General features: G+C 33.2%; 1 protein-coding gene across 1 annotated transcript; it reads left to right on the forward strand.

The window, feature by feature from the left end:
* Positions 1-4745: 4745 nt before the first annotated feature.
* LOC117105791 (Y+L amino acid transporter 2-like) lies at positions 4746-14733 on the forward strand. Its single transcript, XM_033247069.1, has 9 exons — positions 4746-5370; positions 7792-7917; positions 9042-9180; positions 10517-10640; positions 11280-11383; positions 11485-11581; positions 11780-11929; positions 12175-12352; positions 14189-14733. Exons 1-9 carry the CDS (start codon positions 4830-4832, stop codon positions 14248-14250), a joined length of 1521 nt encoding a protein of 506 aa, XP_033102960.1. The 5' UTR covers positions 4746-4829; the 3' UTR covers positions 14251-14733.
* Positions 14734-15052: the final 319 nt, after the last annotated feature.

Here is a 15052-nt window from a genome sequence, read left to right on the forward strand (position 1 = left end):
TATAGCAGTACAGCAATAGTTATTTGTATATTTTTATACTGCTGATACATAGCAAATAAAGCATCTCTGAAATACATATCAAATATAGCTGATATATCAGTGTAGCAACAGATTGGTATATAGTATAGCATCAATATCATCAACATAGCTTGGTTTTTTGGAAAAAAAATCAAAAAATGCCTATGTCTTAACTCAAGAGATATCAGTGACAAACCCCAAAATGACCAATATTGCGCCTTTCTCGCCGATTGGCAATATACAAAATACACGGTGGAAACACTAATTGCCAACTAACATTATATTGAACAATCCAACTGTGATTCGCCAGAAAGTCTGTGCCGTTCCCATATTGTGGTTGAAAGGCACAATTTTACCTTTCTAAATAATAAATCCTCCCCTCCCTCTGACCTTGACAGGAGACATAGGTGTCCTCATGTTTCGGACGGTGACGATGGTGGTTTTTATTGTGTTATTCTCTCTTTTGTTGCAAAACCACCATCTTTCAGGCCCGTAGGAACCAGTTCATTATTATTCAGGCCAAAGGGACGAACTCTCCCCCCTCCCACTCACTTTTACCCCTTAAAGGGATATTACCAATATCTCACACGTACTCAGCCACACCATGGTTGGAGGTGAGGGGAGAACTTTTTGAACATAGGTACGTCTTAATACCCGGAATGGCTCTCTGAGACTGTATCGGTACATGTAGTGTTCTCTTTATCGACGAAGTATCCATGGTTTTACCCAGGCAACCCGCAAAGGTGGCGTCAAAACTGGCGTTTTCTCCACTTTCAAAATATAAAAACGTTTGAAAAAAGTATGTCACACACAGGGCATTATTATTCTTACCGGTTTTACTCAAGAAGACATTGTATTAACGTCATCCAACCAATACTGCATATATCAACTATGAAGACCGACTTGCCCGACTTAATCTTACTTCCTTAGAACACAGAAGAATATTTCTTAGTCTCATTTTCATGTATAAAATAATTAATAATAAAATCAAAATCGACTCCCATAGTTATATTTCATTTAACACCATTAAACCGCACCCAACGCTCTATCTTCCTCTTGCCCGATGTAATGCACTTCACAATTCCTTTTTTTCACTGTACACCAACCACCTGGAACAATCTCCCTATTTCAATACGTATGTCTTCTACAATTCAATCTTTTAGAATATCATTATTAAATACAACACCTTCATGACAGTTCTGCCCAACAAATCATGTTTTAATAACTAATTATCTTCAGTCATTATTACTTTTATTATTGTTATTAATATTTTTTTCATTTTTGTTTTTATTCTTATTGTTATTATATTATCATTTTATTTTATTTTTTATTTATTTTTTTTATATTCTTTATATATATAATTTTTCTTGTTATTATATTATTATTATTATTATTATTATTATTGTTATAATTGTTGTTGTTATTGTTATTATTATTTTATTATTATTATTATTTTTTTTTTTTTTTTTTTTTTTTTTTTTTTTTTTTTTTTTTTTTTTTTTTTTTTTTTTTTTTTTTTTTTTTTTTTTTTTTTTTTTTTCAATCTTTTAGAATATCATTATTAAATATAACACCTTCATGACAGTTCTGCCCAACAAATCACGTTTTAATAACTATCTTAATTCATTATTACTTTTATTATTGTTATTAATATTTTTTTCATTTTTGTTGTTATTCTTATTGTTATTATATTATTATTTTATTTTTTATTTATTTTGTTTTTATTTATATTTTTTATATATATAATTTTTCTTGTTATTATATTATTATTATTATTATTATTGTTATTGTTATAATTGTTGTTGTTTTTTTTTAAATATATGTATCTCATTCAGTTCTACAACATATTAAAAATTTGTTTTCTTCCGGAGCCTGACTTTAGGTAGTTGGATTGCTTTAATATTATTGTAACTTTCTTGTCTTGTAAAATTAAGTGGTTTCTACTAACTATAAATAGATAAGAGCAGTTATATTTATTAATTTAATAAATGTAGGCATACTTTTTATAATAATTATGGTATGATACTACTATTAACCTTTACGTTACATCGTTTTACAGTGTTTACATTGCCTTTCGTTTATGCGAGCATTAGGTTCTGATAAGGTAGGCATAGAGTGTATTCTGATCTTGCTGTCATTCGGTCGTTGCCACTCATGTACATCGGACGTGGTACACCTTTTGTTTGTTGGTAGGTGGTCAACAACCAGAATGGCATCTGTACAATTCCTGTCTCTTATACACATCTTACAGGGACATGTTCCCTTTTTGCCTACCAGACTCATTATTATGTTTTGAGTGAAATAAAATTATGAATTATGAATTAACAGAAGAGAGCATGTTATAGAGTAGGCCAGGACAGGCAAGCACCTAGTTACTGTTATTAATATTTTTTTCATTTTTGTTGTTATTCTTATTGTTATTATATTATTATTTTATTTTTTATTTATTTTTTTTTAATTTATATATATATATATATAATTTTTCTTGTTATTATATTATTATTATTATTATTATTATTATTGTTATTGTTATAATTGCTGTTGTTATTGTTATTATTATTTTATTATTATTATTATTATTATTATGTTTTTACTTTTATCAATGTTTCTCTGGTAGACATCTTGTACAGGGACATGTTCCCTTTTTGCCTACCAGACTCATTATTATGTTTTGAGTGAAATAAAATTATGAATTATGAATAAACAGAAGAGAGCATGTTATAGAGTAGGCCAGGACAGGCAAGCACCTAGTTTTGCAATGCTATAATTAAATCTTGAATTAGTAGCCCATTATGTCCTAACAATGACCAAATTATTAAATTCGTATTTTATTTGGTTTGAATAATACAATGCAATGGTCGAAACAAATTGTTCAAGATTGTTTTTATTGTAGGTTTATATTTAACATCCTACCAGTATAATAAATTATAATATCATGTAGGCCTATACATATTTATACAACACTCAGACAAATGATTTGGTGAGTCAATTTCAAATAATTTATATTAATATTCTTGATTCCATGATCCTTTCCGTGTGATTGTGAGTGTGTATGTGTTGCAATAGTGTAGACAAGGAGGAAAGGCTTGCAATCGGGCCATACTGTAATTTTTTTACAAAAAAAAAAACCGCGATGCAAACGATATATTGATAATATTGATTGGTAAAATGTTGGTTCGGCCATAACCGGATCAGCCGGACTGCTTCTAGGCCTTGAGCCTTTATTTCTCAGTTGATAACTGTTCAAAACATAGTACAATAATGTGTATACGTTATATCAAATCTATATGCCTAATACTTATAAATGTTGATAAATTTGGTGTAAGGGTACCGTATCATCAGTAGTGTCCGGTGGCGATAATAACAAAGATGTTTACTAATTATAATAATGAAGAAATAAAAGGAGTTTGATGAAAATGATGAATGATAATGATTATTATTGTTATTATTATTGATATTATTATTATTATTATTATTATTATTATTATTATTATTATTATTATTATTATTATTATTATTATTATTATTCTTTCCTCGCGTGCTTCCGTCTTGTCGGATATTTGGCGTGCTCCCGTCGGTTCAATCACATCACTGCCCTCGGAGACTTGGGATATTATTATTTTCCAATGTCCTTTTCCATGGTGGTCTATTATAATATGCAAGTCATGATTAGTCATCTAAAAGCCCATGTCTCTGACTTTATGACCGTCTTCCAAAACCTTTAGAATGAACTGCAGTATTTTTTAATGATGGTGTTTGTATAGTGGCAATGTATAACAATACATGTTGTAATAACCGTTTGTAATGCACTTCAAATTCAAGATGTTTTATCACGACGAGTTCATGTATTGTATATACTCTACGCCAGTGTAATTGGACTAATGTTTTTGTACCGCTGCCACCTCGACAGGTTGAAGGCTAATGTTACTGGGGGTCCACAAGTTAAGCTATCATAATTATTGCAGGATAGGACGGATATAATTTATGGTCTTATGATAATATAAATAAATTAAGTCCTGCGAGGCAAAGCATATTGTATCATGTGAGGTGAAGGTCGTATAGGGCTACATAGGCCTACTGTAGGCAACTGCTCTAAGAAAAAGTATATGAAAGTGATGAACATAGGTAATAAGGGTATCGTACCTCTGCTGGCCTGCTGAATTAATTTTTTTGTGTCCACTTAAACTATAAGTATATTTCAAATGGAGTTATGTATAGTGATCAGTGGCGGATTCCAAGGGGGCCGAGCAGGCCCGGTCCCCCTATTTTTTTTTTTTTTAATTAATATAAAAAAGTGGAAAAAAAGTTGTTTGACGAAAAACTGGGGAACGGTGAATGAGATACAAATTTTTGGATATTTAAAAAAATGTGTAAAAAAGGTGGTTACGCCCTTTACCCCACCCCTCTTTTTTTTTTAAATATATGTATCTCATTCAGTTCTACAACATATTAAAAATTTGTTTTCTTCCGGAGCCTGACTTTAGGTAGTTGGATTGCTTTAATATTATTGTAACTTTCTTGTCTTGTAAAATTAAGTGGTTTCTACTAACTATAAATAGATAAGAGCAGTTATATTTATTAATTTAATAAATGTAGGCATACTTTTTATAATAATTATGGTATGATACTACTATTAACCTTTACGTTACATCGTTTTACAGTGTTTACATTGCCTTTCGTTTATGCGAGCATTAGGTTCTGATAAGGTAGGCATAGAGTGTATTCTGATCTTGCTGTCATTCGGTCGTTGCCACTCATGTACATCGGACGTGGTACACCTTTTGTTTGTTGGTAGGTGGTCAACAACCAGAATGGCATCTGTACAATTCAGGCCTACGGATGACGGTGCTACTTTAACAACCGAGATGCTACCGTCGTTGAACGGGAAAGGGGTGGGGAGTCAACCCAATGGCAAACCTAATGGCGAGGTGATGCGTTTAGAGCCTAAAATTGGCCTTTTCAGTGGTGTGACGGTGAACGTTGGCTGTATAATCGGATCAGGTATTTTCGTATCGCCAAAAGGAGTTATATTAAATATGGGATCAGTAGGTGCTTCTCTTTTAATATGGACATTTTCAGGTTTGTTTTCTATGCTGGGGGCTCTGTGTTACGCCGAATTGGGGCTATCGATACCAAAATCCGGTGGTACATACGCCTATATCCGAGAAGCGTTTGGAGATCTTATTGCGTTCCTGTATGTATGGCTCGGTTTGGTAGTTTTACTCCCAGTCACCTTTGCAGCTCTCGGTATAATATTTGGACAGTACTTATTGGAACCAGCCATTGTAGCAATGAACTGTACTGATGTCGATCTTACAGGCTGCACCCAGATTCTTGCAATACTCTGTGTATGTAAGTAAGAGTTTCAGTTTAGATTCTTATATTTTTTGATTTGCCTACATGATTATCCGTGGTTCAACACCTACTGGTATCATGCACTCTCTTGTGGCAGTCCATATCCCCCTCCCCGACAATAGGGGCCAGGCATAAAATATCCCGATCTAGCCATAGACCCGACCGATTTAGGCCCCGAATACCAGTTACGGAAACAAACAATGAATGGTTAAAACTTAAGGCAAACAAACTTGTTATAAAAATTGACAAAACTACCGAAGTAAAAATCATCAATTCTACAGAGGGGAAAAGCTGGAAAAAGCAGCATGTTACACTTTTTGACTGGCGGTACTGATACTCAGTTAAAACCATATTTCACAATGTTATCGTCTTTTGAGATAACATAATCAATTTTCTAATCAACTACATATGGCGGGTGACTGTTTACTGGAGCAGTTGAACTCTGGTAGGCCCCGCTCAGCTAGTTTATACCAGTGCTGACCAGAGTAGCTGAGACTACGCAATATTTACACACATCACAGTACATTTTGTATGAGTGCAGAGTGAAGGCGATTTGACCTATGACATCCAGCACAACCTACTTAAAATTTATTAAGTAGGCCTAATATATAATAACTGTGTAGTGTTCAACATCGCTATGAGTCTTACCGAATTGATAGTGACCAGAAAATCGTTGCAGCTACAGTATCTACTTATTTGTTGTGAATAGTATATATACTGTCTCTTATACACATCTAGATGTGTATAAGAGACAGTCCTACCAGAACAATGTTGTGGGAACTAATGGCTGCATCTCAGTGGATGTATATATAATATGGTATATATTATTTATAGTTAGTTAGTAGGCCTATTACTTTTTAATTCAATCTGCAGAATAATTAATGTTGTTTCTTAGCACTGATATAATGTTCAAATAATGGTAGAAACAGTGCTTGAATAAAGGAACAATATGGTATGAACGGATCGTTTTGAACGACGATACCTTCAGACCAGGGAGATGTAATTTTACATCTCCCTGTTCAGACTGTCGCCGACAATCAGTTTACGGGGAGCGGACAGATGTATTCGACGTACGATCGTCGAACCAGGGAGGGGTATTTTTACATCTCTCTATTCGAACGACGCATTGAGTGCACGGCATTTTATTTATTGATGGGATCACACGTGTCTGTTATTACGTGATCCGCAAAACGATGACAATGGAAACAATAATTAACGTACTCATGTATATTTAGGTATAACTTCTATATTCGTGAATTCATTATCGGATTGTAATCATAAAGGTATACATCTCTTGTGTTATGCCTCATCCAGTATGTAAATATTGATGCGAAATTATAACAGATAATGCTTTGAAACTCTACCGTATCTGTATGCAGGTCATTGAAACTACAAACATGTGTATAAAGTTATTGTATATTATCTTAAACTAATAAAGTATAGTATTTGTATTTCAACGGTATCGAGAGTGAGACTTGAGAATCAGCGATAGAATTCAGGCCAACAGATCCGTCCGAGACACGGGGAGGGGTAAAACAATTCGGACCCACAGATGTCCGTGTGAGACAGGGGAATCAGTGATAGAATTCGGACCCACAGAGGTCCGTCCAAGACAGGGGATCAGTTGATATAATTCAGATCCACAGTGGTCCGTCCGATGAGAGACAGGGGGATTAGCGAGAGAAGATCCAGAAGTCCGTCCGAGACAGGGCGATCAGCCATAAGATTCGGATCCACAGAAGTCCGTCCTAGACAGGGGATCAATGATAGGATTCGGACCCACAGAGGTCCGTCCCAGACAGGGGGATCAGCAATAGGATTCGGACTCACATAGAGGTCCGTCCCAGACAGGGGGATCTGCTTTTGGATTCGGACCCACAAGGGTCCGTCCTAGTCAGGGAACCAGTAATAGGATTCGCACTCACAGGTCCCTCTGAGACGGGGGGTAGCTGTAGGATTCGGACCCACAGAAGTCCTTCCGAGACAAGAGGGTCAGCGATAGGATTTGGACCCACAGATGTCCGTCTGAGACAGGACGATCAGCGGTATGATTCAAAACCAAAGAGGTCCGTCCTAGATGGGTGATGAACGATAGGATTCGGACCCACAGAGGTCCGTCCAAGAGAGAGGGATCAGCGATAGGATTCAGACCAACAGAAGTCCGTCTTGACAGGGGAATTAGCGATAGGATTTGGACCCAAAGAGGTTCGTCGGAGACAGGGGGACAGCGATAGAATTCGGACCAACAGAAATCCGCCCAAGACAGGGCGATTAGTGATAAAAATCGGACCCACACACTGTGGTCCGTGGTTCAGAACACACATTACTATATTATTACTATTACTATACTATTACTATTACATACTATTTTGACCTGTGCTTTGAGTGATGACTCTTTTTGTATTCCCATTGATACAGCTATTGTTTCGTACATCAATTGTCGTAGTGTGTCTCTGGCGGCACGGGTACAAGACGTCCTGACGGTAGTGAAGGTATTGGCCCTTGCTGCTATTATCATCATTGGCGTTGTGGAACTCGCAAAAGGTATGAATATGAAATACTGTATGACTATATTCATGGATTTATTAATAGGTCATTACAATACAAGGCTAATGAACATTATGTAAGTACTTAATGTAAAAATTTCACTCTAAACGAGTTTCACTCTAATTTCAATCTTTTGATTTAAGGGAGAAGATAATTATATATATATATATATATATTTTTTTTTTTTTTTGAATAAATGAATTTCCTTATTTTGATTTAGATTGAAGTCTTCTTTGGTTTATTATCGATTAAACAGTCCTACAGCAAAATTAGGTAGCTTTCGATTGTACGACGACGGTAGGACGTAGAACGTAATGACGTCACTAAAAGTCATCTGCGCATGCGAGAACGGTAAGGTCACCTCGTCGAGTATATTATGGAACGCAATTTGGCCAAATCTACGTATGCAGAATACGCAGGACGCCATGTAGGACGGTCACGCATGAGTGATTCCGTTCTAGCGTCGCGCGTCGTCGCACAAATCGAAAGCTCCCTAATAGGCAAACCAGGTGAAATTATTCGAATATTGACAAATCTTTCGTTGTTGATTTATGAAGTAAATCTAATAGTAGGTCGTCAATAGGATGCCCATTTTATTTGTAAAATAATAGAACTGATTCAGGGTTACTCCTGTTTAAATAAGATTATATTAATACAAGAACCATATGCTCTCATTGTCAGTTAATTAATTGGCGAAGATTTTCACATTCTAATTGTTAATAACTTGTTTAACTAACCAAAGTAATTGTTCGTCAACTCGTGAATTTTAAACACTTTTTAATATTTTTGTTAAGTTCAATGTCTTTAATCGTCTTATTTTTTAAAGTCAATCCTCGTTGATAGTCTGTTATTATTGCCTTCCAGGAAAATCATTAGGTAATCAATCTTTTAGCAGACAATCTCGTCATTTTCATCAATCACTTGCTCGCACTTCATCCCCGACAATCTTTATTTTAAATGTCCCGACATTTGCAGCGGTTTAAACACAAACCGACAGAATTGTTAATTTCTTTGTCAATTAAGATTTGTAGTCTTAATTGTTTGATTTTACTTGTTGCGATGCAACTTTATTAACGTTACAAGTAAATATTATTATTTGAATCTTGAATCACTTGTTCCAGGTAACACGGAAAATTTTGAGAATGCATTTGAAGGAACAAATTGGATGGGACTTGGTGGTGCGCTTTATTCGGGTCTGTTCTCCTACGCAGGATGGTACAGTCTTAACTTCATCGTAGAAGAAATTAAAGATCCTCCAAGGTAAATTTCAATCAACTACAGTACTTTAGTTCCTCGGGTATAAGCCCACCTCGGGTATAAGCCCACATCGGGTATAAGCCCATCTCGGGTTTAAACCCACCCTCTACTTTATGGCTTTGAATTAGGCATACAGTGGCGAAAACTTGCCGTTTAATTTAAAAAAGAATTCTCTGCAGGGTAAGCCAATGTTGTGTTCAAAGGCGTGAGCAGAAGAGCTACGAAGTAAAATAGTACTGTATTTAGTATTGTGTGGCCTAAAGCCGGTTACTCACTGCGTGCGACGGCAACGCAACGAAGAACGCACGCGAAGACGCGGATCGTCTTTTTAATGAGGATCCGTTCAGATTGCCACTGACAATCAGCAGACGGCGTTGTGTCGTCTATCGCTCGCCGGAGGCAAATGAGGATTCGTGAGTGAGTGTCCGGCTTTAAGTTGAATATATGTGGACTCGTATAGATGTGTTGTTACTTTGTGAAGAGTGGGAACCCATGTTACTTAATACTATTTAATTGATCTCTATTATTAATGACGTTGTCAATTAATTTACAATAATTAAGTATTCGGTCGATCGATCAATCAATCAACTAACTTGCTAATTAACCAATCAATCATGTTCAATCAATCAATTATTCAATCTACCAAATCAACTTGTCAATAAATCAAACAATCAATCGTCCAGCTATCAAATCAATCAATTTATCCATTACTCAATCAATCAGTTAATCTACTTACCAATCAGCCGCTACTAATCATACTAATTTTTGTCAATTAAGGATTGTTTCCTCGGGTGCTATTATTTGGAATAAACTTCCTCTTTAAGAATGAACAGCTCGAGACATGCCTTCCCTGTTCAACTTAAAGAATTAATTTTATCACAATATATTTGAATGATGCCATTGAATTTCAGTTTTTTTTTTCGTTATTTATTTATTTATTTATTTATTTTTACATATATATAATTATGATATTTAAGTACGTTATGATTTTGATTTTATGACTGTAGTTAATAGGGGCTAAGTTTGATTAGCTTTGCTATTTTCTGGCAACCTTTTGTATTGGGCTGTTTGGCTACTAAAGCTTACCTTAGTCTACACTATCTAATTTCATCAAAAAAGAAAAAAAAAAAAAAAGCATCACATAAATTTTGATGGAACATATTGAACACGTTCAACTTTTTTTGATACAATTTGATGATATGTGATATGACGTCATCGTACCCATATATGGGCCCATCACATTTTTTTGTCACATAAAATTTAATATGTATACAAAGCTTTACGCACATACAATAAAGAATGAATGAAATCTGATCATTGTATGCCAATTCACTTCCAGAAACCTGCCGCGCGCAATCGTCATCTCTGTGTCCACGGTAACTAGTATCTATGTACTTGCGAATTTAGCGTATTTCACAGTTTTAACTCCTCAAGAACTGATGCAATCAAACGCTGTCGCTGTGGTGAGAAATATTCTGTTGATAATGGTATTAAAAAATATTGAAAATTATGATTAACATAATATTAATTTTTTAAAACTATTAATAATAGTATCAATATATTATTAAGTAATAATAATAATAAATATTATAATAATTAAGATTATGATTTTTAAAATCATGAAAATAATATTAATGAAGAATGATGATGATAATATTATATAAAAATTGTTCATAATAATGATATTACTATATTAATAGTAGGCCTTATAGTAATAATAATGATAATACTATTAATATTAATGATGATACTAATGAAGTTTATAATAATATAATAATAATAATAATAATAATAATAATAATAATAATAATAATAATAATAATAATAATAATAATAATAATAATAACAACATTTATTATTATGGTTAGGCCTAATACAATTAATACTAGCTACTGATATTTTTTTCACAAGTATTTGGTAACGTACTGAGGATTCGGTAGGATAACACGTCGGGTAGGGCAAAACATAACTCTTATGATATTTTCCTGACGCAAACACACATCGAAACTGATGATATTGTAATACAATTATTCTTATAAATAGTTAGTCGTCAATATCCTATAGACGAATGCTGAGTATCTGTGTTTCACTTTGTATCTTAGACATTCGGCATCAAGGTGATGGGCAAATTCGCTTTGATCATGCCGATAGCGGTTGCCTTGTCAACATTAGGATCAATCAACGGAACTCTCCTCACCTCTTCTAGGTAAGTGTACTGCTTGGTTTCGTATGCGTCAGCAATGCGTCAACAACGTTTTACGAACATTCTGGTTGAAGGTATTAAAATCTTGTTAACCTTTCTTTAAGGTTGTTCTTTGCTGGGGCACGTGATGGTGTTTTGCCAAAACTGATCTCAATGATCAACGTTCGTTACAAGACACCGCTTCCGGCACTGTTCTTCGTGGTAGGCCATCTTCGTAACCCACGTTCACATTGAAAACCTTTGCGCCTACTCTATGTAGATTATCCAGCTAATGTTAATCACCTACACTTCCTTCACATAATGTAAACGTACGAAGTCTTACAATACGTCAATGTAGCAAGCAATACTTCAGATGTATTTTGCATCTATTGCCCTCTGTCACATTGTATATAATTTCAGAGCGTGCTGTCTTTAGTGTACGTATTCGTCAAGGACGTGTTCCAGTTAATAAACTACTTCAACTTTGTCACTTGGACCTCGTCTGGAATGGCAGTATTAGGGTTGTTGTACCTCAGATGGAAGCGACCTGAATTGGAAAAGCCGTATAAAGTAAGGTGTTTATTCTCTCGTCAGTTCTTTAATTCTACCCAATAGGCCATATTTCATTTTCTTTATTTTTTTTTTTTTCGTTTGTCGTGGCATATTAAAGGACAAAAGAGTGATTCATATTCGTTGAACTGACAAAAAATGATAAAATGTTATATTAATGTCAAAGCATGTATCAATTATGGGCTGTCAATTTAAAAACAATATAGTAAATACTAAGAAACTATTTTAAATAAATTTCTTCATAGGTAAACATTGCCCTACCAATCGCCTTTGTAATAGCGTGCGGGACTCTGGTTACACTGGGCGCGATCGCTGCCCCCATGGACACTGCTATTGGAGTAGCAATAACATGTACTGGAGTACCCATATATTGCCTACTCATTAAACCACGACACCTACCCAGGATTCTGACGTTATTTGTTGGTGAGTCACCTTTTCCTATTTGATTTATATAATTTAGTTGCTTGGGCTAAAAATCGCCATTAGCGCACTGCATTACATTAGCAGCAATCCCAATACATATATTATACTGTGACGTCAGAGTAAGTGAATTGGTCAATTTGGGTTTCATGCACAGAGCCATTGTGTAGCCTATATGAACGTCAAACACGAATAATTAATTAGAGTAATTTGTCTTGCAATGGTAAAATGAAAATAGGCATTTACATTTTATCTTCATCAACATCATATTCATCATCTTGGTTATTTTTATCAACATTTTAATAATAATAATCATCATTATTATTATCTTTATTGTAATAAACATCAACACACTATCATCATCATCATTATACCATCATCGTCATCATTGTCGTCATCATCATCATATCCAATATCATCTTCATCTCATCCTAACCGCTATTAACATAGTTATCATCGTTTTCATCATTGCAGACATTTAATTTTATCCCTTTTCATTTTTTCATTCGTTGATCTTTGTATACCTCAGTGGTAAACCCATTGACCTTCAGAATAAGAGATCAGGATTCTAGACTCAACACTTTATGTCCTATTTCAAATTAAAGTTTGCAATTTCAAAATTAAAATGTGAAATTGGAATTTATGGTTGGACCCCTGAGACCCGCGTCTGCCACAGTGTAGTGGCTGTACCGACATGAATGGATATTTTGTCCATTATCCTGCTGCAAACTACAGTGCAATGCACTTTGTAGGATATTGAAGTAATGTGAGTGTACATAATATTGCATCACGACTGCAATAGGCCTACACCATTAGAAGCTGTACATTATAAAATCCCGTGATCACCCTATACTTTGATAAAATTTGTTATCACCGTCATAATAATAATGGTAATGGCTGTATATTTATTAAGCGAATATTACAATAGTCTCTATGCGCTTGAAATGCAAAGTCTTGGAAGCAGAAAAATAAGAACCGAGAAAATCCTAAGACTAACAAAAGCAAACAACCACAGAGACAAAGAAGACAGCAGGAGGAACCAGTGTCACTGCTCTGTTCTCCAGCACTTTAATAATAATAATAATAATAATAATAATAATAATAATAATAATAATAATAACAGTATTCAACATCATCATCATTATTATTACTGTCATTATTATTATCATTATCATATTCAGGCCTATTATTATTATTATTATTATTATTATTATTATTATTATTATTATTATTATTATCATTATTATTATTATCATTATTGTTATTATTACCATCATCATCATTATTATTATTATTATTACATTATTATCATTATCAGTATTATTGTTAATTATTCATCATCATCATTATTATTAACGTCATTATTATTATAATTATCAATATCATATTTATTATTATTATTATCATTATTATTGTTATTATTATTACTATTATTATTATTATTTATTCACCATCAACATTATCATCATTATTATTATCACTACTATCATCATCATTATCATTATTATTATTATTTATTCATCATCATCATTATTATTATCATTATATTATCATTATAATTATTATTATCATTATTAATTATTATTATAATTATCATTATCACTATTATCATATTAATCAGTAACAACAGACAGCAATTTTAAGACTAACAAATGATATACTGCTGTTATTATTATCATCATCATCATAATCGTCGTCCCCGAGCCATTATTATGAGATTTACCATTTATATTTCTCCTTTTTAAACTATAATTATTGCAAACTTTAAAAAATACCTATATCTATTTTTCTTATATTGTTGTAATTTTCTTACATGAAGTATTTCTATTTCTTTTGCAGCTAAATTCTCAACAGTATTCCAGAGGTTGTTTTTAGTAACAGCCGAGGAAAAGTACGAGTAAACGCAAAATAATAGACAATAAAACCAAGAAAATACTACAATCACACAAGATATAAACCTACACATTTAAGTGTTATTTACACTTAACGACTAAAACGCAAAGAAATAGCCAAAATAGAAGGAACGCAGAAAATCAAATTAAAGAAAATGGTGCACAAAAACGTCCAAATCGATGCGGGTTGTTTTATTATTAGGACCTATATCATTGCAGAACGTGTTCATCAATTATGTTCATATGTTAACATGTTGTTTTTTATTCAAAACAATTTTGATGAACCTGTTAAAGAATTAGTAATTAGAAAGTAAAATGAAATTGCCGTTATTTCATTTTTATTTATTTTTCTATTGGATTTTGTTTGTAAGATTAGGACAAAGTTAGTTTCTATAAACTATAGAGGGCGTACAACCACCAGCGGTCGAGAAGTTTTGTAGGCTTATACAAATATGAAGCCAAGGATCAGATTAACACCTAATAACAATTCATTATAAATTTAATTTATTTCCAATAATGATCATGACAAAAAGATGATGCTGAAAATGATAATATCAATGATAATAATGACAATAAACTTCGAACAATCTTAACTACGAACAAGGGAAAGAAAACAACACTGTCGTCTAAGTACTCCTCCAACTCAAAACAATGCGAACTCTAACTGTATTTAAAATATTTACTTAATTAATTTATCAATAAAAGTTATTTAAATTCATAAATATAATATTCTAACATTAACAATTCAAATTAATTAATTCGTTTTCAATAAATAGTATTAAATAAAATTAAATTTCTTGTTTTTTTAAAT

This window comes from Anneissia japonica, unplaced genomic scaffold (assembly GCF_011630105.1).
Source record: "Anneissia japonica isolate Jap-2015-1 unplaced genomic scaffold, ASM1163010v1 scaffold287754_len4335492_cov202, whole genome shotgun sequence".
NCBI classification, from domain to species: domain Eukaryota; kingdom Metazoa; phylum Echinodermata; class Crinoidea; order Comatulida; family Comatulidae; genus Anneissia; species Anneissia japonica.

What these genes read in the sequence shown, in the direction of transcription:
- LOC117105791 (XM_033247069.1), top strand. Translation starts at nt 4,830, where the DNA reads ATGGCATCTGTACAATTCAGGCCTACGGATGACGGTGCTACTTTAACA. An exon ending in AATTGGAAAAGCCGTATAAA is followed by an intron (nt 11,930 to 12,174) that starts GTAAGGTGTTTA and finishes ATTTCTTCATAG; the next exon opens with GTAAACATTGCCCTACCAAT. An exon ending in GATTCTGACGTTATTTGTTG is followed by an intron (nt 12,353 to 14,188) that starts GTGAGTCACCTT and finishes TTTCTTTTGCAG; the next exon opens with CTAAATTCTCAACAGTATTC.